The sequence below is a fragment of the Taurulus bubalis genome, assembly GCF_910589615.1.
Source record: "Taurulus bubalis genome assembly, chromosome: 7".
NCBI lineage: Eukaryota > Metazoa > Chordata > Actinopteri > Perciformes > Cottidae > Taurulus > Taurulus bubalis.
Genome location: NC_136595.1, coordinates 24821345 through 24844889, shown reverse-complemented (window position 1 = coordinate 24844889; position 23545 = coordinate 24821345). Strand labels below are relative to the sequence as shown.

The window sequence follows — 23545 nt, the reverse complement described above, 5'->3', positions numbered from 1 at the left end:
ATGCTCTCTGGGCTGATGTAAGACACCTCTGCTCATAGGAAAAAAAGAGAGGGAGAGGAGAGAGAGAGTGGGAGAGAGAGAGAGAGAGAGGGGGAGGCAGAAAAGAAGAAAAAAAACTCCACATTCTGTGGATTCTTGGGAGAGAGCCAAAGTCCCAGAATTCCACATGCCACACATATGGTTTCAATTTAGGCCGAATCCAACGCTGAAATCAGAAGGCTTTCTTCCTCCTGAAAGGAGCCTTTCTTCTGACAGCTCCAGGCTCAACAACGTAAGTCAAGGCGACGGCGGGGCTGCCGTCCGCTCCGCTCATCACTTCACCGCACATTTAGGGAACTTATGGTGTAACTGGGGGACAGTTTTTTTATTCTTTTTTTTTAAAGCGAGCATGCATTTTTTGTTTAGAATGCTGTAAATGCATGACGTTAATATCAAATAAAACTAGATATCTTACTGATCTTCAATCTTTTGATCTTAAATACCCAAAAAGCTACTTTTTTTTCTTCTTCTTGAAAAAAACAATCAAACTCAGTGGCTCTAAACAGAGTTTTATGGGTCATTAAAAAAGGAAATCAATGAGGAGGACGATTTTTTCCAATGATTCTTTAGCATTTTGAGAATATGGTTGAAATTCAGCAAGTTTGTCAACTTGTTTTGCAACATTTTGACTTTTTTAATATATTTTTTTTATCTTCCTCCTCTGATTATTTCCACACCTGGACCTAAAACTCATGCGGAACTTTAATGCACCAGTTTGTCTCCTTGATCGTCAAACCAGATCCATAAAAAGCGTGAGTCAGGTGTCATGGAGAGGTTGACCTTGATCTGACATCATCAAGTGTGTGCGGCTTGAACCGTGAGCGGTTATTAAACGTTTACTAGGGAACGAGAAGGTTTCATTCAAAGATACTGTGTGGCTTTTTGTCGAAAAGAACCGGGGAGATGCTAACTTCCTGGTCTCCAAAAATACATCATCCCTTTTGTGTGTTGTGCCAATATCGTGCAAAAGCATGCTGGCACATCAGGTCTGCTTCACTGGGAGCGTGTTGCCGTGCTGGAGTTGCATTTAGCCGAAGTTCAGCCCCACGCAGACACTGTGGAGCTGAAGATCTTTGTAGTGCAACTTTTCACTTCCTGTATATGAAATATGTACAAAGATGCACATGCCTACGAGGAGGCGGCCGTCAGTTTTTTTATTGTTTTTTTTAAAGCGAGCATGCATTTTTTGTTTATAATGCTGTAAATGCATGGCGTTAATATCAAATAATACTAGATATCTTACTGATCTTCAATCTTTTGATCTTAAATACCCAAGAAGCAACTTTTTTTTTCCTTCTTTCTTTAAAAAAAGAGAGTTTTGTGGGTCATTAAAAAAGGAAAATCAATGAGGAGGACGATTTCTTATCAATGATTCTTTAGCATTTTGAGAATATGGTTGAAATTCAGCAAGTTTGTGAACTTGTTTTGCAACATTTTGACTTTTTTAATATATTTTTTTTATCTTCCTCCTCTGATTATTTCCATGCCTGGATCTAAAACTCATGCGGTACTTTGATCGTCAAACCAGATCCATGAAAAGCGTGAGTCGCTGAGGAGCTGAAGATCTTTGTAGTGCAACTTTTCACTACCTGTATATGAAATATGTACAAACATGCACATGCATACAAGGAGGAGGCCGTCGAATGAGCTACTTCACACCATAATGCAGTGACGAGTCTGAAAGAAAAGGAGTCTGATAATAAAGCAGAAAACACAGCCTGCAGACGCAGTTTAACTCACACGCTGACACATGATATGAGAAAACAAGTTGATACTTATTTCTGAAGGCAATGTTTTTAAGACGCCATGAAGCAAATATGTAGTCTGTATGCACACACACACACACACACACACACACACACACACACACACACACACACACACACACAGAGAGAGACAACACACTCAGTAGGTTTTCCAATTAGAACATTTCTTTAATAAAGATGATAGAAATCATATAATCTCTTAAAGCTGAATAATATCTCATCTACAATGATTACAAGCATAAAAGATGCAGATATTATAAATACCCCCCCACAGCCCCGTACCATGTACCTCGATTACATGCTAGTAAGAAACATCTTTCCGATCATCCCAGTCCTATGTCGTATAAAAATCACCAGGTAAAACGAGTAGATGGTCGTTTCCACCAATAGAGCATCCATCGGTACATATAAAAATAAGTCTCATAAGCAAAAATAAATAGATGCGCCTGAAAGACTGCTTCATCCAGTCGGTGTGACAGCGAGTTTTTCCGTCCTTCATCTCACGCTGCGTTCAAGTGCTCTTCGAAACAAACATGAACCAAGTATGACGTCATACGTGTCAAAAGCAGAGAAAAACATGGCTCTGAAAAAGTAAACTTCATCCGGCGACCTCTTTCAAAGAACACGTGGGCGCGAACATTTGTTATTATTATTATTATTATTGCACAGTGATGACATCACAGTTTCTCCCCAGCAAAAAAAAATAAATGTTGAGACAAGAAGAAGGGCGAGGTTGGTCTTTGGGTCGCCCGTCCTCGTCTCTCGCCTTCATCGTCTACACGCCGTTCTTCACCAGCTCGTGGACGCCGCTCTCGTCGATCATCAGGGTGGGATGGAACTCTCGGCCCCTCACCAGCTCCTCCAGGCCCTGGAAGGAGGGAGCGACGCCATCAGGACAGTCACCAAGCGGCCTAAAGAAGATTCTCACATTCGCCGACGTTTTTCCTCATTTTAGGAGTGCTGATAATAATAAATATCTTGTGTTTTCTTCAATTCTACAGTTGTGTAACATCATAGGATATTACCCTCGAGTTAAATTGAAAATAAAATGGTGGTAAGAATTAAGATAAATGAAATTGGTATAGTGGGTTCAATATGGAGGATGATGATGATTTATGGATAATTGAAGTCTGATTTATGTCCGTGTTCTTTGTCCTGGTCTGATTGTTCATATAGTCGGTTGTTATGCTGATATGCATAATTTTTTATTTATTTGTTGTCTAGTTTGAGGTAATGTGTAACTTGTATAAACTTAAAATACAATTATTGAAAGAAAGGATATTAATCACAATAATATTTGTATTATTCATCTCATTATTATTGTTAAAGATTTGAGATCGAACCATTTTTATTTATTTATTTAATTCATTAGTAGTAACGAATACCAGCGTCCCAAGCATTTATTTCTTATTTTACATCCACTACTGACGCTACATAAAATGGTGGCTCGTTTGCTGTCACTTCCTTCAGAAGTACCTCCACCTTTTGGTTTTAATACATCTGGAGTCCGGTGCTCCACCTTCTTTAGGTTAGACTCTTCATTCTTGACATCGGCTGCTTCCAAAATGTTTTGCTTTTTACTTTTTTAGCACAAACTGCAGCCGAAGTCGACGTGACGCAGAGGATTGTGGGTCAGAACAGAATGCTGGCTTGCAGTCTGCACAACGTGACCACATGCAGGTCCCAGGTAGGGCATTCTGGGTTTTTTTTAATCGGTTTTTTGACATGCATTTGACATATTTGGTCTTTTTTTCCTGGAATACTAAATAGTATGGTAATACTACCACTTTTATGTGGCCTGGCGGAGCGTTTTGTAGCTAACTTGGATCGACTGGATCTTTTATTTACGAGATTCAACATTGCAAGAACACAGGTGCGAACAATTCTGTCACGAATCCGACGTAGATGTTTCCTATCACCTCCCTCAAGAACACATTTTAAAAAGACGACAACTCATTTCAGGTAACGACAGCAGAAACAGAACAACATCTGGAGTTTCCATTTAGGCCCCGCCTCCTTACCTCTCCCCCGTAGGACACCAGCGGGGAGATCTCACATTTGATTGGCAGGTCTGTTCCGTCCTTCAGGCTGCATTGGGAAAGGAACGAAGTCAGGGAGGATCAGAAGAAGAAGAAGAAGAAGAAGAAGAAGAAGAAGAAGAGAAACAGAGTGAGTGATTGTCTCAAGAAAAGCACGGAGGGAAGCAGCTGGACGTCCTTGACACAGCTGTTCTTCTACTGCGGCCGGCTTGTGATTAGAGTTCAAAAGGCAGAGGATTAGAGCTCCATCATTCCCAAACATGACCAGTGATTAGCCCCATGACCCGTAACAGACTTCCCCTGGAAGATAAACACATGAATGACAGGTAATGTGGTTGCATCACCTCCCGGTGCTTCCAAACAGAAACCCGGGGGTAAACTTGCCTCCACATTGCCGTCACTCAACGCGTTTATTTCTAGACGATCGCTAATCATCAGGTGCTCCAGATGTTTTCTGAGCAGCCGCCCTGTATCATTAGAATAAGGAAAGGAGAAGCTGAATGATTGAGGGGGGAGAAAAGCACACCCTTTAAGAAAAAGAGCCAGAATAACATTCATTGCTGCCATGAATGTTATTGAAGCACATGCTCATTTATTATTATTATGTCTTGAAAAAAAAAAAGCAGGTGGATTTAAACTCAAAGGCTGACTAGCAAGCGATGAGCGGCTCGGCTTGTCGTCACGATTTTGCACACAAATCAGCAGCTCCATCATCTATTGCAGAGACGCCACTGTTTGCCAGAGCGGTGCCCATTACCCAGCATGCAATACATTAAGTGTATTAGTAGCAACAATCCGTAGGGGAAAATTATCCGTCAGCAGGTCATTATGACGGTGCAGCATCTGACCGGTTGTCTAAAACTGATCCTCGCTGTTGTTTCCTTCATCACAACTGGCTCTAAAGAGACAAGAAAAAAAAATGGCGGCCAGCCTGGCGTGATGCGTCCACGCGGAATCCTCTCCGCAGTGGTAATGAAGGAAAGGGGATCAGAAGGATTATATCGTGTTAACACATCTGAGCGAGCGGAGAAGAAAGCCAAAACCCCATCACCATGCACTCAGTACTGCAGGGGGATAATAATTACGTTCTGTTGCCATCATCTGTGAAACTGTCCGCTGCTCCGTCTCTGGAAACATTTCACGGGACACACGGGAGCAAGACCAAACATGAGGGGAGGGGAAGTGAGAGTGTGAGGCGGAAGGAATATGATGGATATAACACAAACAAACAAACAAACAAACAAACAAAAGCCAATGCATATAGTTTGTACACAAAGTGTGGGGAGTGTTGGGAAGGTGGAAGTGACCACGGAGATGTGTGTGTTAGGGTTGTCACGATACCCAAATTATGACTTCGATACGATACCTGCAATAAATATCACGATACCCGATACTTACGATGTCAGAATTCGATACGATACCACAAATACGATATGATACTGCTATATTTATCTGTAATAGTAATAAATAAAACATCTGGTTCCCTTTTTCACCAGCTTTTTAAACAATTAACAAATGGCATTAATATTAGTATTAGCCTACAGCAAGATATTAATGAACTACATGGTGCCATCATAGCATTGATTATACATGGCTATGTAGGCCCGCCGCCTTAAGCCCCGCCTCCTTGCAGTCAATGCATGCAGGCAGCATGACAGGGAGCACGCTATTTTAATAAAGTATCGATACTAAAAATATGAAAAAATCGTATCGTTTTTAAACGTACGGATACCTTTTTAGTATTAATATACCGTGCAACGTTAGTGTGTGTGTCTTGTAAAGTGGCGTGACGTGCACGGGGCCGTGTTGTTTTTTTTGGGCGGGCCGGCCGGTCGGGGTCACCTGGGTATGGCGGGCACGTGTCGGCCGTTCTCGTCGATGAAGTGGCCCCCGGCGTTGAGCACCCAGCGGTGGTGCAGGGACATGAGGGCGTGTCTGGCTGTGGTGGGCGTGTCCTTCGCGTCCTGGCTGTCGGCGTTCTTCAGCGGGTTGAACTCGTCCTCCCGCAGCACCTCGTACACAACAAAAGTCCTGAGGGGGGGGACAAGCGGGATTTAACCGAAACACTAAAGATGATCCTTCCAGCACCGTGGTTATCCTGCATTTGCCTTCAGAGACAAAGCGTGCGTCAAAATACCATTTTAAATTAAAATTAAATATGAAATATTTCTCAAGAAAACGTCTTTGTTTGGTACAGATCCCTGCAAATAATCACTCAGTCAAAACAAATGCAAATTATTCTTTTTTTCACAATTGTTCAGCCCCATTTTAAGCTGAAACGATGAGTCAATATGGAGGAAATTAATCAGAAACGGATGTATTCAAAAATAAAACTGGATACTGCATTCCAAGATGGCGCTCCATTCATTCCTATTACAGTTGGACACTCGGCACAAACGGCTAAAACGTTTTTTTCAGAATCTCCGAATGGATGAAATTCTGGTCGTACATCATTTTTACAGTCATTTTAGGGCATTAGTGACACACTAGAAACTGTGTCCTTTGATTTACAGCCGTTCTTTTTTGTAATGATTGAGTATTTTGGGGAAAGAAAGTGAGTCAGTGTGTTTCATGCGAGTGTGGCCGCGATGCCAAAAAAAATAAATAAAAAAAATAACCTCACAGACCGGCGCTGTTACCGGGAGCTCGATCCAAACTAATATGCTGCTTTAAATAGAAGGAGCAGATATAATTAGCATTATTATGAATTACGTTGGCAGGTGCACAGCAACCATACATAATATACAGACACACACTATGAGATCCTCCGTACTGACAAAGACCCGGGAAAAGAAACGAAAACTGACAAAGTGATTCAGCACATCTGGATTCTGCTAAAGCTGCCGGTCTGCCAGTCTGTAGTCTCATCCTTTTTACTTTGAAATATGATGATTAAACCTCGAAAAAGGAAGCTGGTCGCGTTTTCCCATCAGTCCATGGTTACGGGAATCCTCTCATTAGATGTATAGTTCTATTAGTAGGGCCGTGACTCAGAGCTGAGGTCATGTGACCTGCAGGAGGAGCCGGACCGAGCGAACGGCTCATAAACATCTTCCTGCAGAGAGCTTGGCAGGCTCGGTCTGCTGGATCGGACCTCGGAGCAAAAGGCAGGACTGGGGCGGGTGGACAGGGACTGGAAATAAATGGGGGTTGGTTCATGCACGGAGGATCGAGAACCAGTCCTACCCAGAGACCCGGAGGCCTGCCAGAAGAACATTGAGCCACCTCAAAAGGAGCATAAGATAATCATTGTAGTCTCAGGACTTTAACTCTGTGAATCCCCTTTGATATCAGGTCACAAGGTACAAATCAAGGAAAAAACGTGGTATAAATAAACATGTTAGGTATCAAATTAAACATAAAAATCAGGGCGACAATAATATATAATCCCCATGTACAACCTCTAAACACAACTCAAACAATAAATAGGAGTAGGGGTTAGGGCTTAAAGGGCTACGGCCCTTCAGTTTGAGGAGAGAGGCTGCCGGCTGATGTCGTCACACGCACACACACACACACACACACACACGCACACACGCACACACTTCTACTCACTTGGCGAACTGGAAGATGTCAAAGACGAACTTTTCCATTTTAATCCCATTTGGCTTGTCTGGTTTGACGAGTTGACCCTTCGTGTCCACATATGGGATCTTCTTCTGGGCCACGTGGTGCTGCAGCTCCGGCTCGTACTTCCTGATGTGCAATCAGATAATGAAGCTGATCAATGCGGCACATTTACTACTAATAATAATAATAATAATAATAATAATAATAATAATAATAGTGGTGATTATAATAATGATAATAAGCATTATAATCATAGTAACCATCACACAAATACTCCTAATAACAGTGATAACAGTGATGACAATGGAATAACAGTCCATTAACAGTGATAATAATAATACTAATAATCATGACCATGAACATAATAAATAAGACAATAATAATAATACAAATCATCATCATAATCACAGTAATAAAAAAATACTCCAAATAATAGCGGTGATAATAATAATAATAATAATAATAATAATAATAATCATGACCATAATAAATACAAATCATTATAATAGTCACAGTAATAATAAAGAATGTCTAATAATAGTGGTGATAATAATACAAAAACTAATAATCATGACCATGAACATAATAAATAAAATAATAATAATACAAATCATCATCATAATCACAGTAATAATAAAATACTCTTAATAATAATAATAATCATGACCATAATAAATACAATAATAATACAAATCATCATAATAGTCACAGTAATAATAAAATACTCCTAATAATAGTGGTGATAATAATACTAATAATCCTGACCATGAACATAATAAATAAAATAATACAAATCATCATAATCAAAGTAATAAAATAATTATGCTAATAGTAGTGGTGATAATAATAACAATCAGGGTCATAATAAATGACATAATAATAATAATAATAATAATAATAATAATAATAATAAGTACATGTGCTACTGTTCTTGCTGCAAAAAACTAACTAACGACTTAAAACCCTAATATTGACAGAACAAACAGGCTAATAAAGCGAGAGCTGCGTCTTACTGGACGATGTCTCTGAGGAAGGAGAAGCTGAAGAAATGGTTCGCCACGTTTCCCGAGTTGAACGCCAGGCGGCCGTCGGCGCTGCGCTTCTCAGCGGTTGCCAGGGTGATCTCGCTGTACTCCACCACCTGGTAGAGCCCGTCCACCTTGCAGACCACGCCCACCGCCTCCGTCGGGTTGGTCTTCTCCACCACCTAGAAACGACGACAAATACAATATTAACATATGTCATCTTTAAAAAGGCAGGGTTGGTAATAATCTTCAAACATTTTCTTTATATTTTTTGGTGAAATTCAGTGAATCAAACGCGCCGGCTGTCTCGGTGGAGCTGTGATCTTGACAGCTGTGAGTCCCAACAGCAGCCATGTTTTTTTTTTAATGATTTATAGTGATCATTTTGTGGGCGTGGCTTTGGAGGGGGCCTGAAGGGACTGTCAGTGATGCCGACTTCACAACATTCTTGTTAGATTTATTCTTCAGCCTTGTTGGTTCTTTTTAAAAAAAATGTTATCGAGTGAACTCTTGCTAGTTTCTCTAAATTATCAACCTGGCCTTTAATTCCCAGCATTATGCTAAAAAAAGAAAGAAATCCGCAGGTTAAGACACAATCTAGCATGTATTTTTTTAATAAATACACAAAACAATACAAAAAAAAAATGTCCCCTTTCTTCATATTTTCTGTAACAGCGGCAGATGATACGTACAAAATAGCTGCGTTATAAGCTAAAGGCCAAACAGCAAACGATGGTGTAAAAATGGATCACGAAGAACAATAATGTATTAACATGGGACTTGTGGCATTGTTTCTTCAAATAAAAAGGTTCAGCGGTGATAGGAAAATATTAAGTCAATGATTTAGGTAAGTTTAAGACTCAAAAACTAAACTCTTAAAAGTGTGTGCTTTTTCTTTTCTTTCTTTTCATACAGCCAGCAAGTTAAAGTCTGCACTGAATGAACAAAACCCCCCAAAAAACAACCCTCTCCCCATCTGCTGGTTGCTAATGACAGAGTGGAGTCCTGATGAGGGGTTGGTGGACGGGTGGAGTGAGGGGAAGAGGAGGGGAAGTGGAGGGGAAGCCACATGAACGGCAGTCATTTGTGACGGAGGGTGGGACTCCGCTCTGATCGGATCCCTCCGTCTCGGCTCCACCGCACGACTCATGAAGCCCAACAGGAGCAGAGTCTGGACCGTCTGAAGTTATAGACGTTAAGCATTTAAATCTATCCTGTTTTAGCTGGGAAATATACACAGTATGACACAAATAAAGTGTATATACTGTAGATTTCACTGCTAATACAGTGCTTTTAGTGACGTGTATTGTGTCTCATCTATTATGTTTGGATTTCAGGTATCCACACTGTAATGTACATCATCTTTCTTGATTACTTAATTAAGTACAGGACTTTGCAGTGGATCTTTTTCTTCCTGAAGGCATCTCTGACTGATGGACCTGCTCTGCGAGGTGCATCCCAACTATGTATTCCTCGTACAGTGAGTTGTACAGCGTGTACACATATTACAAGCCAAACTAAGTAGGGGGTGGAATAAAAGTTGAATATGGTTCATCCACTAGTGGAGGGAAAAAAGTTTCCATTTCAACCTTTGTACTCTGAAAAGCTTTTTTTTCCCCTTTCCAAAAAGTAAAAGTACACTCTGTCCAGAGAAAAAAGACAAAGTGACTTTCTCCTCATCGCTCTCATGCCATCTGAGACCACGATGAAAATGTAAGAAAAGATACTGGGCTCAACCCTCACATTTCCTCGAAAGTCGTCATGAATTTATTGCTCAAGAAGACAAAGTGGACGACACCGCCACCAAGTGGCGAGTCGAGGAAGGCGCAGCTGACTGTTTAATTCACGGCTCACACCCGACATCTGAGATACTTAAACTAAGGAACCACTGGAATTTAAAACATCTAGACTGACTGATCAGACTGGATCACATTGAATATAGTATTTTATTTTTTTAAAAGGCGTCAATGCTGCCAGCTTATTACGCACATCAATATTTGTACAGCCCTATTTGATCCGTTATAGTCCGTGTGCATGCTTTCTTATGATATTATTATTACTTCCTGCTCAGGTAAAAAGGTAACCGAGCTTATCAGTGTTGCAGGTGAACAATATTCAGGGTTCTTGTGTCTTTATAACAGGGAATATATAAACTCATAACCTGCTTCTGCGGTGTCAACCTCTGTTAATCTTTATCCTCTTAAAATGCAGCATCTGGCATGAAAGAAAGTAAGTAGAACAAACCCAAAGGCCATCGTTATTACAAAATTAAACCTACAGAAGGGTGACACTTTAGACAACATCATTATTTGATGTCTTTAAAAAGAAAAAGGTGGAATGTTTCACACCTAATTAGCACCAAAATGAATATTTGGGTGAGTTTGGGTATTTTGCAGTGGGGTTGTATGCAGCAAAACCTTTTTTAGACACCAAAAAAACTCTCATTTTACCCGGCAGAACACAGGAGTTGCTGAAGGTAAAATGACTGTTTCTGTTAAGGAAGTCTCGTGGCTTTGAAGAGAGTAGAGATTGATATAAAACATAAAAATCCCCGTCTAAAAAGGGCTGTCTGACGGCAACGTAAAGCAGTGAAAGTTTTAAGGTGACTTAAGACACTTTTAAGGTGTCTAAAATATGTCCCCGCCCATAGCAGTACGTTACTTTGCTCCTGTACTGGCACTTCAGTCTGTAGGTAAATACACTGACTGTGTATAAGTACCTCATACATTTTTTGACATACCAACATTCCGCTAAGACCCGCCCTACTCTGCCTCTGATTGGCTAGTACTTGCTTCCTTGATTAATGGATGGTTGGTAGGTTGATGATGTGTTGCATAGTGCGCTCATATATAATTACAATGTCAGCTCAACTCTGCAAGTTGTCTAAAATCGATGGAAAAGTTAAATAAAGCAGTAAAGAGGACGGGGAAACCTGTGACCTGACCCACCTTAGCTCCACAGTCCGCTCCCTTCTTCACGCAGAAACCAATAAAGGAGGGGTCCGCCACTTTGACCAGGATGTTATCCACGCAGTACACGTGGATGAATTCGATTCCCCGCCGCTGCATGTCGTCCGTGATGCCCTGGTTCCCCAGAGCCCGGTAGAGACCCCCGTTCCCGTCTGAAACACACACACACACACACACACAGAGACACAACAGGGTTTGAAACACACAACCCTCCACGGGGCCAACAATAAAAACACACTGCTGTGAAGTCACAAATCCTGGAGCCGGCTTACCAGGGGCCATGGAGAGCTTCCCCTTGCTCTCCAGGATGACCTTGCCTTTGTAGTCCATGGCCGGGAGCATGCCCTGCTGGAAGAAGATGATGTTGTTCTTGTCCAAGCCAAAATTGTTGTTTCTCGAGAAGTAGTCCTTGGTGGACGCCATCGTCCTGCCGCTGGTCATGATGTACCTGAAGGCAACACAGGAGGGTGTTTACTTGTTTCTCTCTATAGTGTGAACAGGTAGCTGAGGGATTTGGGGTGATAGTGCTCAGGAAGACCCCTTCAAGTAAATACAAATTATCTTTTTAACCTTTGAAATGCTGTAGAAAATGTCAGTACCTGTTCACAAAAACGAAACCAACAACAAAACTGCTGTCACCTCAAGTCAAAGACATATAACGTTTAAGTATATGATGGACAATAAACATTTTACAACTTTTCTCTTTTCTTTTTCACAGAGTCAGACCTGCTGAGGATGATGTCATAACACCATTTCCAGACCGTTAAACCCTAACGACGGCGTCGTGTCGACTTTATGCACTCCACTGCCCTCCTGTTATCTCCATCTTTTAAACTTTCAAACTGTCCTTTGATCCGCTCCACGGGGAGATAATCCTTTTCCAAGCAATGCAACTTCCCTCCCCGGAGTTATTCAACCAAAAGTTAATCATCACGCAAACACAACGAGGACAAAATGGTTGCAGCTCTATTCATGAAAAGAAACGACAGTATTTAGTCACTTAAATCCTTTTTTCTCTTCTTCAAATAAAGCCGCAATTCAACTAAACCGCCTCGGTCATCTCTCCCCGGAGCAGAGCGGGACGTCTTACCAGGGAACACAGCACTTGATTTTGTGCTTCTGCTCAGCCAGCTGTTGAAGTTTCAAAATGCGTTCGGCCTGGATCTGAAAGAGGGTTTTGTGGGACGGCAGCCCCACGTCGTACATGCCTTTGGGGTAAGAGACTCCCAGTCTGGTTCCCTGGCCGCCGGCCAGCAGCAGGACGGCCACTTTGCTCTGAGAGATGCAGCGGAGACCTGACGGAGCAAGAAAACGTGTCCCATAAATAATTGGCAACAAATTAATTCATTGCAAACTAATTTGTTAATAAAAAAGGGAATTCTCTGTTTCAAACTTCTTGAATAGATAGATAGATGTATACTTTATTCATCACCAAAGCGAAATTAGTTTGTCACAGTAGCAGCAACTTACATAGAAGACACACACAAAGTGAAATATACTCAATATATACAACAAAACTGAAGAGTGTATTCATTCAGGAAATTAAACCATAAAGAAAGTGCAAAAATGCAACGTATGTGCAGTGTATATGAAATTAATTGAATGTGTCTGGTTTCTTTACTCCTCTGTGACAATAACATTTATATATTTGAGTTGTGGACAAAACATAACATCTGAGGACCACGTTCTGACATTTTATAGACCAAACAGCTAATCTATTATTCGTGAAATTAATCCAAAGACTCGTTGATAATAAAAGTAATCGTTAGTTCCCCTACTAAAAAGTTTATTTAAGATAGTGAAACATATCTAGGCTGACATGATACACAATCTCAGCACACTAGCACACTATCTAATCTCTAATAATGGCCATAGGGCATTCTTATTGCCCATGTAAGGACATCTTAGATAAACAATAATAACCTAAACCAAAACAACACTGATAAATGGATAAATACAATTAATTCAGCCGTCGCTCAACATTTTATGGCTATTCCTACAGGACTTTGGCGACATAATAAATTAGAATCTAATGATTCTGCACGAGTGCTTCATGGTCTTTATTGTTGTTGGCTCATTCTCTTTATGATGGGTCCAGCATGTCTTATATAGACTGCTGCTACGTGACTTGATGTGCAATACGGTCTCATCTTACGAGTGCCAAAAGACAAGGTCTAGGGCAGAAAACTGGGCGGGCCTGCTAGACTTTGACTACCCTCCGAAACCAACACACATAAACACACACACACACACACACACACACACACACACACACACAGCAGCCACGCCCTGCACGCAGATTTGGTCCTAACGGAGCAGGGTGACCTCATGAATGAGGGTCAAGCAGCAACTCCATTTACGTCAGACCCAAATCAGGAGCAGATGTGCTCGGCTGTCATCCTCCCCCAGGAAAAACCTCGCCGAGCGGCCAGACCCTCACTGCAGAGCCAGATTGCGCAAAAAGTACAATGAACAACGCAAGAAGCTGAATTACTCATACTGCAAACCCACGCAGGAGACTGTTTGGGAGACTCAAACGAGAGCAAAGAGGGAGTTTCTGACGATACCAGACATGGACTTCTTGATTAAAAACTTTAATTTCAAATGTAACACACGTTACCAGAATGCCTGCGGTTTGCGTCTCAACATCAAAGCATCTGGTTCACCATGAGATGTTTTAATCCCTCGTCTTCCCCGTGTGACAGCTGGAAATATTTACTCTGCCTGCCTTGCCTTGGAAAGTGTTATTGAACAACTAGGCAAGTATTACAAGTCTGGCAACATGCAAATTGCTCTCACGCCCCACTATCTTGGTATGACATTGTAATAAATCCAATAAAACAAAACAGTGACAAGCATCATCTTCGTTTCCTTATCACATATCGTACACTGGTCAAATAAAGGTGTAAAACACTTTCTGGGGACAGAAACGGTTTCGATGGCGGTCTCACCTGCTTCCTCCCAGTCCTTCAGGCTCTCCCGGTCCCGCGTCACGCTGCCCAGCACCTCCCGGGGCACCGGCTCCATGCGGGCGTCCATCTTCTCCTGCTTGCTGCTGCTGGACGCCTCCATGGCCTTCTCGAAGAAGCCGTTGATCTCCTGGAAGTCCATCTTCTGCAGGTCACGGGTGAAGTGGCCCTGCTCCTCGGGGCTCAGCTCTTCCCAGAACTGCAGGAGGTGAGACTGGCCGGCTTCTGCCAACCGCATGGCGAGTCCGCTGGTGTTTGGGTCCATGATGAAAAGTGCTTCTGATTGACTCTGCCACGCTGGAACAAAAATACAAATAATGGGACGAGTGGTTACTTATGTGCCGGACAACAACGGTCCGGAAATTATATATGTCTATATTAATTGTAATATGAATTTATGATATTATTATTATTATAGTATTCATTTTCTGGGGTTATAATGGGATAAAGAGGAGTTAACATTGTACAATTACACACATATGACATATTTTCTTTTTTTTAAGGCTGATTCTAATATTTCTAATATTCTTCTAATATTTGACTAAATTTGATTGTGTTTAGGCAATAAAACAAAACAAAAAAGCATACTTTTAGTCATGATGAAAGGAATTTGGTACTGTACATTCCCCACACACCTGCCACCTGGCCATTAGATGACAAAACCCATTTAGTTTGATGTCTAATCGAAACTATTTTTAGGAGGGTGCAGTTTATTTCGAGACTCGTGATCCCGGTATTTCCACTATACATTCTCCTGCTTGTAAAACCAGAACAACCAGTGCATCATCATCCATCAGGACATTCACATCTTGTACTGGGACTGTCTTGATTGAGATAACTCCCACTTTAATACTTGTTTGAACCCACAACGAGCGGCTTGCTGGACCAGGAAATCACCAACACCGCCAGCATCACAGAAGAGACATTTTAAAGCAAACCTGCATTCATAATATTGTTTAAACTTTAAAGAGGAGGTGAAACACAGCAGGTATGCGAGCCGGGTGCATTTAGTAGTGTCCATGCAAACTACACGTATCATCACACACTGTCGCGAGACGCTGGGAGCAGCACGCGAGCGAGTGACACTTGCACCAGAAGGTTATCGCAGCCCGGAAGAACACAGAGAAGATAAACAAAATGTGACTAGGAAGTTAAACTCTTCTTACCTCTTCGCAGGTGCTCCTGTTGGGGTTTAATACCATTAATGCCGCCAGTCGTTGAGGGGTTTATTGTACTGGTTCTTAGGGCGCCTCCCACCAGGACTACACCTCCTGGTACGTCACGTTTGACGTGGCACAAGCAGCAGCAGCGATGACACTTTCAAGTGCTCCTCGTAAATCTGATGCTTCTTGTACATTTTTCTGGTTTTATTGGCGGTTTACAAAGACAAATAGTGTATGATGACTGTGTGAATACATTATAATATGGATATTTAATCTGTGTAGTTTAAATATTAAAATAAAGCCCTTTGTAACTATAACAGACCCGTTCCTCTCCTGCTCCCTTAACATATCAATTAAGGGCACCTTGCGTTTCTTACTCCCCACTGAACTTCAATCTATCACCGCTTGTCCGTCAGAAAAAAACAGTTACAAGTCACACATTTATCTTTTTTAATGGTGTATAAAGTAGCAATTATGTCCCTCTATGTCCCACGTTTACCCCTTTTGACTTTTACATGTTTTTTAATATTATATATTTGACCATATTTCCTGCCAAATGAATGAGCGATTTTTGTTCTCCCCCACAATACATAATAAATAATGTCGTTATATTTTGTTATGCAACCAAATTGTTTGTGCATTTATCTAACAGAAGTGAACATGTATTACCAGCTGCTATGAATTCCAGTCAAATAAACCTAAATTCAAATATCATGACAAACATTTAAACCTGTTTTTACGCTTTTTATCGCAGCTGCAGAATCTGAACATATAAATACTTTAATGAATACCAAGAACAGTGTAGTTTTAAGGCACGTTGTCACGTCTGCGTTGGATTTAAATGTATGTTGCAGAGCCTCACTGTGGCCACTGGAGGGCAGTAAACACGCGGGACCTTTTATATTACTGCTCTTTGTTATTCATGCAGCGCAACAAAGTAGTGCAAAAGCAGGCACCATTCACAAGAAACACACAAAAAACATTTATAAAAATATCGAAAGCAATTTGAAACAAAAAAATAAATCAAAAAAAATAATGAATGGATGTGATCTACCGATCCGCACTCCGGAGCAGAAGGTGGCGCTAAAGCACCAACCGCCGTTTAGAAAAAAAGAAAACCACAAAAGAAGAAGTTTATGAGGCGGAAGCAGTTTTTTCTGTCAGCTGACACATTTTTGTTTTGGTCCCAGCTAAAATCCAACGTCAACTAGCTAGTCGCTCTTCATCTATTTGTGTTTCTGAGATCGGATTATTATTTATTTATTTCCCCTCTGACAGCTGACGGAAATGAAGAAGTTTTTCGAGGACATTAAGAAAGACGTTAAGTTTAAATCTGCGGGACCTGGGAAAAAACTAACAGAAGAAGCCAGCAGGTAAATAACAATTTTAACTTTCCTCTTAGCTAGCCGTCTATCGGCTGAACACTGAGCTAGCTGCTGGTTATTGTGTAACTATTATTCAATGATGCAGATTAGTGGAGTTTTCTTTATTTTATAATAACGTTCAATGTTTTAACCGTTCGCCACTAGATTATATAACTCCGCACAGCGGGAGGCGGATGTCTAATTTCAGGTTGGCGAGCCGTTAATCCCTAAACAATCTTATTTAGCCAATGCTCTTAGTTCATTGCTCATAACTTCGGACTAGAACTAGACCCGCTGTGTCACTGTGGTCTGGGTTGTGAAGCAGTAGCTAGTTGTTAGCTAGCTAGCTGCTAGTAGTTGGTGGTAATTTATTTCTGTTCTTATTTTAACATTTCCCCCAAAATAAGGCACTTAGAAATACACAATTCAATTAAAGGGATTGTTTTATTTGTGTTATTAGACCTAAAAACCTGTTTCCCATCCACCCATCCATTATCAGCCGCTTATCCGGGGTCGGGTCGCGGTGGCAGCAGGTTCAGCAGGCCGACCCAGGCTTCTCTCTCACCCGCAACACTTTCCAGCTCATTCTGGGGGATCCCGAGGCTTTCCAAGGCCAGCCGGGAGATATAATCCCTCCAGCGTGTCCTCGGTCTTCCCCGGGGTCTCCTACCAGTTGGGCGTGCCTGGAAAACCTCCAATGGGAGGCGTCCAGGTGACTCATTTTGACACGAAGGAGCAGCGGCTCGACTCCAAGCTCCCCCCTGATGTCCGAGCTCCTTACCCTATCTCTAAGGGTGAGCCCGGCCACCCTGCGGAGGAAGCTCATTTCGGCCGCTTGTATCCGAGATCTCGTTCTTTCGGTCACGACCCAGAGTTCGTGACCATAGGTGAGGGTTGGAACATAGACCGACCAGTAAATGGAGAGCTTTGCCTTCCAGCTCAGCTCCTCTTCACCAAGACGGACCGGTACAGCGCCTGTTTTACTGCTGCAGCCGCACCGATCCGTCTGTCGATCTCCCGCTCCACCTTACCCTCACTCGTGAACAAGACCCCGAGATACTTGAACTCCTTCGCTTGGGGTAGGCAGTTTGTCCCCACCTGGAGGGAGCAATCCACCGGTTTCCGGCAGAGCACCATGGCCTCAGATTTGGAGGCCATGGTGAACGTGGGAACCGGGAACGTGTCTGACTTACTACCGGGGATACGGACACAGCTGCTACTGCAGGCGTACAGAGACCGGATAGCCCGTGCCAACGGGTCCGGCACCCCATACTCCCGCAGCACCCCCCACAAAAACCCCCGAGGGACCCGGTCGAAAGCCTTCTCCAGGTCCACAAAGCACATGTAGACTGGTTGGGCAAACTCCCAGGACCCCTCCAGTAGTCTTGCGAGGGTAAAGAGCTGGTCCACTGTTCCACTGTTCCACGACCGGGACGGAATCCGCACTGCTCGTCTTGAATCTGAGGTTCGACAAGCGGTCGGAGCCTCCCTTCCAGCACCCTGGCATAAGCTTTTCCCTGAATATACAAAAAAAACCTGTTTATTATTCATATATTATACGTTTATTAAACCCACCTTTTTTTCACAATATATACTTATCATAATATCTCGGTACTAGTTCTAAGCTACATGCATACAATGAACTAACTAACTGTTTAATACGACAATAATAAGCATACCACATTTTTTTTAAGTGTATATTCAGTATTAATTCCTTGTCACAACCTTTCCACAAGTCAACCCATTTGACAGATATAATACTGTGTTATACTGTTGTTTGTTTGGTTAGATCTTTGTACTATTGTTTAATTAGTTAATTTAATATTATTCTATTTTTTTTGTCGATTGTTCATTTTATATATTTAATATTATTTTACCTGTATCTATAAATGCGGCTGTAGAGAAAAAATGTCTAACAGTAATCTGTTTGACACTTTTATTATTCAATTATTTATATGTAGTTTCCAACATGTTTTATAATCAGTTATATAATCATTTATGATCACCTTCACTTGATTATTGATTGGCTTAAATTGAATGATACCTTGTTAATATCAAACCATTTCTTCAAGGCGTTCAAATTCCTTTTCAACTCCAAACTTCGCCAGCAAATGACACTTCTTACGTGTCAGAACACCGCTCTTCACTTTGCTTTTGTGTCCTCATGACGCTGTAGTGCCAGGCCCGCGGTGGTGCAGAGCAGCTCCAGCGCCAAGCACAACCGCTATGCTCCCACCGAAGGATCCCAGAGGGCTGGAGCCGCGGCCCTGGCCAGGATAGAGCAGCACCCCCGGCCAAAGGTCCACACCTCTCAGGACGCCATCCGGAACCAGGGTGAGCCCAAACGACCCGGATCCAACAATGGATACATGATGGATAACTATTTATTCTGACTGATAGAATAAACTCACAATTGGTCCAGGCTGTAGTGTAGAGCAGTGGTTCTCAAATGGGGGTACATGGAGGCACTCCAGGGGGTACGTGAGATTTAAAAAATATATATATTAAAATGATCATTCATTCAAAAATCCTTTTAAAAATGGTTATTTAATAAATATTCAATACAATATAAGTGTACAGAATTGTATATATTCTATATTAAATCAGACACTGATGGCACAGCACTGTGTATTACATCTTTTTTTCAACCAAAAATGATTTTGCGCTGTTAGGGGGTACATCACTGACATTTTTGAATAATGAGGGTTTCTTTAATATTCTGATGGTCTTTGGATGTCTTCAGAGGTAACGCTTAGATGAACAAGTGTTTGATTACAGATTTAAATATTGTCGTTTAGCGTGATTCTTCTGTATCTGCTTGCAGTTAAAAGAGAACTGGAGGCGGCTGCACTGGCGGAACAAGAGAAGGAAGAGACAGCAGAGGTACGGATGACTGTGATTTGTTCCTTTTGAATCAAGGTTTCTGAAATGACTTCATTAACACGATACTTGGCTCACAGTGATCAGTATTTACTCTGACCGTATTCGTGAAATGACAATTCTTCTCCAGGGATCCAAAGTGCCAGTGAAAGATCTCGCCCGCTTGTCAGTGTCCGGTGTGTATTTCACCTGTCCGCTAACGGGAGCCACTTTATCGAAGAGTGAGAGGGAAGTTCACATAAAAGAGGCCATTTTAATGGTATGTCCGAAAATATTGTGACTTGTTGTTTTAGCTCAAATTGGAACGTGTTTGCAGCATGAATAATTTAATCTGAATGTTGTTCCACCGAGTCTTGTTGGTGAAAAAGATGTACTCTTGTTTTGACTGTCAGCGGTTTGAGGAGGACGCGGTGGAGGCCTCCATCATGATGGTGCACACGTTTAACAAAGACAGAGAGAAGGTGAAGGCTGCTGTGGAAATCATAAGCAAGTAAGAGAATGGTTGGTCGTCATGCTGACTTTAAAGTTACTGTGAGGAACTTTCAACTGGTTGAAACACTCTCAATTTAATACGGATGCCTCTACATGACTTGCACAAGTAAACGAGACCATCAGGTCCACGCTACTGGAGGTCCAGGCCGTATTGCTGGGCCCGTTGGAGGGTAGGGAGATGCGGGAGAACCAGACTGTCAGACCCCTGCTGCAGTAAAATGAGAGGTTTTCTAAAAGGAGTCTGGCGCTGGGAAACACTACCACTACTGTCCACAGGGGCCGCCAAAATGAACAAAGTAAAAGATCCTCGTAGTAGCTTTAAGTTCAGCTTTTTGACTTCTACTGTTGTCACAGAGTGGAATGTCCTCATTAGTTTGATGTTTTAAACACTAACGTCATTTCATGTGTATTTCCTTGTTTTGTCAATAGATATATTGATAATATATGTAAGAATCCCACAGAGGAGAAATACAGGAAGATTAAACTCAGCAACAAGGTGTACCAGGTGAGTCTCGCAGTACTGTGGACCTCATCCCGATTGATTTTTTTTGTCATTTCTTTTATATCATTCCCATTTGGTTTATGTATTTTAGGAGAAAGTTCGTTGTGTGGAGGGCAGTAGAGAGTTCCTGGAGGCGCTGAACTTCACAAGCATCATGCTTCCTGTAGAAGGTCAAGGTAAAGTAATCCTAACAAGTAAAAAAAATAGTAGAAAAATCTACCTGGCAAACTACATTTTTTCCATTACATCCCGTGAGTTGTTACTGATTTGTCTTTGCCTTCGCTGGAGATCAGAGGAGGACGAGGAGTTCCTGATCTTGCTGGAGTACAGCCCCGAAGCCCTGGAGCTGATGAAGGAGAGGAGGGACCGTCTGCAGAGAGGAGAGCCGGTCCGAGCTCAGCTGGAGCGACAGCCTCAGGCGTTCAGATCCTCTCCCAACGGCCAGCGCTTCGAGCTGCCGCCAGAGTTCTACAACCTGAGCGCGGAGGAGCTGAGGAAGGAGCAGCAGCAGAAGTACTGACTCCTTTGGAATGGATGCTGCACAGAGAGTTCTTTGTTTTCTGACCTGCCGATTCCGGTTTTCTTTCTGAGAACTATAATACAAAACATTTTGTAACTTTTCTTAACTTAACTTTCATAATAGACATTGACTATTAAAGACATAGACATTGACTATTAAATAAGTTACATTTTCTACCAAACTGCACCCTTACTTTCAATCGGTGTATCTTTTTATTTGTAGACAATTAAAACATTTATCCACCTTGACGAAACAAAACAATAAGTGCATTCCAGTTGCACTGTGTAACTCACATGTCTAGATTGTGTATTGCAACACTTTTTTATGTGTGACCCGAATGTCTTTATGCTACACGTCTAATTAAACAGTAAAACTACATGTAAGTATGGCCTTGATGCCAGGACTGTAGAGCAAAGTTCAACATTTGATTCCTTTTATCTGCATTTTCATATTTGAGCGATGCTCTTTGTCAACGTGCGATTACGCAACGCCGATTAAATCTTGCACAAGCATCGCTGGGCGGTTGAGAAACAACCACATGAATGCAAAGCAGACTCATGTGCTCCCTGGGTGTTGCCATGTCATCTCTCCTGGTGTTTGTCCATCATCCCTTTAGAGAACTTGAACTCAACGACCCGCATCTGTTTTGTGCTTTTCCCAGGAGCGAGTTGCTGGAGAAGAACGCCATGCTGCGCACTAAAGTCATGAGGGAGAAGGAGGAGCAGAGGGAGAGAAGGAAGTACAACTACACTCTGCTCCGGATCCGACTGCCCGACGGAAGTCTGCTCCAAGGTAATTCAGAGCAATGCCACCGAACGAAGCAGAGGAAAAAGTTTTGTCGAGAGCCCTGATAGAAATGGAAGTGAGTCAGTGGAGATGATGTGTCACCCCAGGGACCTTCTATGCGTGGGACCGGCTGCCCGTGCTGTTCGCGTTTGTCCGGGAGTCGTTGGTGGACGGCTGGCAGCCCTTTGAGCTCATCGCTCCTGGAAGTCAGAAGCTGAAGGAGACCGAGGAAGTCGCTCTCGCAGAGTGTAACTTGGTGAGTGGAAACCGGAGGCCCACAGGAAGTAGTGCAGCTAGATTACAGTTTGTTTTTATTCACACATTCATATTTTATTTAATCGTAAAACTGGTGACATTCTCTGTTATTCTACTGCGAACAAAATCAGTGACAGGCTGAAACCAATAAGGGAATGATTCCACGAGTTTTCCAGTAAACATCACAAAAATAACATGAGCCATTTATGCATTTTTTATATATATATATAACTGCATAAATGGCTCTGCCGAGTCTTACGATTAAATAAAATATGAATATGTGTTTAAAAACAAACTGTAATCTAGATGCACTGGTGTGTGTGTGTGTGTGTGTATATATATATTAGTTTTTCTTTTTACCATGTAAAGTGCCTTGAGTACATTTTATTTTTTAAGTGCATTACAAATACAATGTATTATTTTTATGACTTTTCTCAATTTTTTTTATTTTCATCAAAATGTTATATATAAATATATAATAAAAACACCACACATTTGTTTTCTCATTCTCTAATCTTGTGTATTGAATAACTTTTGGCTCCAGTAACTCCTGATAGACGTCTGTCATTATTCTTATTGCTATAATCAGGAAACAAGCAACCAGCCGAATACATCAGTAACTGAAACGATGGTGCGTTGCAGTCCCGATACGGTGTCATCTTTTACACGATCTGGTATTATTTCCCCGTCCGCCTTCAGGTCCCTGCCGCTCTGCTCACGTTTGCCTGGGACCCGGCCGTGCAGGCGGATGTAGCGGCCGCGGGGGGGAAGAGCCCCGCCCTCCTCAAACCGGAGCTGCTGGAAACCATCCGGACCCTGAGCTGAGCGGACGCTGCCCATGAACCTCCACCACCCCTCCCCCACCTCTGCCACTACCGGGGTGGATTTCCCCCTCCTCTCACAAATGACTAGTGATACGTTTATTTTTTACAGATGCTAACCTCAGTCAGTAGCGGTCGTAGGCGAGCGGGGCAACGTCACCCCTGATGCGCTTGTTTTGCTGAGCATAGCGTGGGGATGATGTCTCTCTGCAGCAGCTACTAACAGATGGAGGGAGAGAGAAAAGCTCTGAACCAACAACCTTCCCGTCATGTGGCATGTTGAGACTAACCGTGTCGACGCTTCCTCCCCGTGTTTGTAGTAAACGGTCCATCTTGCTTACACAACAGTCGGATTAGCGGTGTGGCTGCGCGGTCGCGTAGAAGG

At 42.2% G+C, this 23545-nt stretch overlaps 2 protein-coding genes across 3 annotated transcripts; one reads left to right on the top strand and one right to left on the bottom strand.

Annotated features, from left to right (window-relative positions):
• Positions 1 to 1955: 1955 nt before the first annotated feature.
• On the bottom strand, positions 1956 to 15556 carry uap1 (UDP-N-acetylglucosamine pyrophosphorylase 1). Of its 2 annotated transcripts, XM_079221089.1 has the most exons (11): positions 15544 to 15556; positions 14360 to 14674; positions 12499 to 12703; positions 11681 to 11856; positions 11388 to 11560; positions 8428 to 8621; positions 7400 to 7540; positions 5687 to 5875; positions 4930 to 4971; positions 3827 to 3893; positions 1956 to 2673 (listed from the first exon to the last, which is right to left on the bottom strand). In XM_079221089.1, the coding sequence occupies exons 2-11, from the start codon at positions 14640 to 14642 to the stop codon at positions 2581 to 2583; spliced, it is 1563 nt and encodes a 520-aa protein (XP_079077215.1). In that variant the 5' UTR covers positions 14643 to 14674; positions 15544 to 15556; the 3' UTR covers positions 1956 to 2580. The 2 variants fall into 2 exon arrangements, with proteins under 2 accessions (XP_079077215.1, XP_079077216.1); XM_079221090.1 differs by lacking the exon at positions 4930 to 4971.
• A 1271-nt stretch (positions 15557 to 16827) lies between these two features.
• Positions 16828 to 23266, top strand: ubxn6 (UBX domain protein 6; the record flags this gene model as incomplete). The annotated part of the gene is made up of 11 exons (XM_079220926.1): positions 16828 to 16913; positions 19081 to 19238; positions 19729 to 19787; positions 19915 to 20043; positions 20177 to 20274; positions 20706 to 20781; positions 20870 to 20954; positions 21072 to 21291; positions 21960 to 22090; positions 22192 to 22340; positions 23039 to 23266. The coding sequence occupies 11 exons, from the start codon at positions 16828 to 16830 to the stop codon at positions 23162 to 23164; spliced, it is 1317 nt and encodes a 438-aa protein (XP_079077052.1). The 3' UTR covers positions 23165 to 23266.
• Positions 23267 to 23545: the final 279 nt, after the last annotated feature.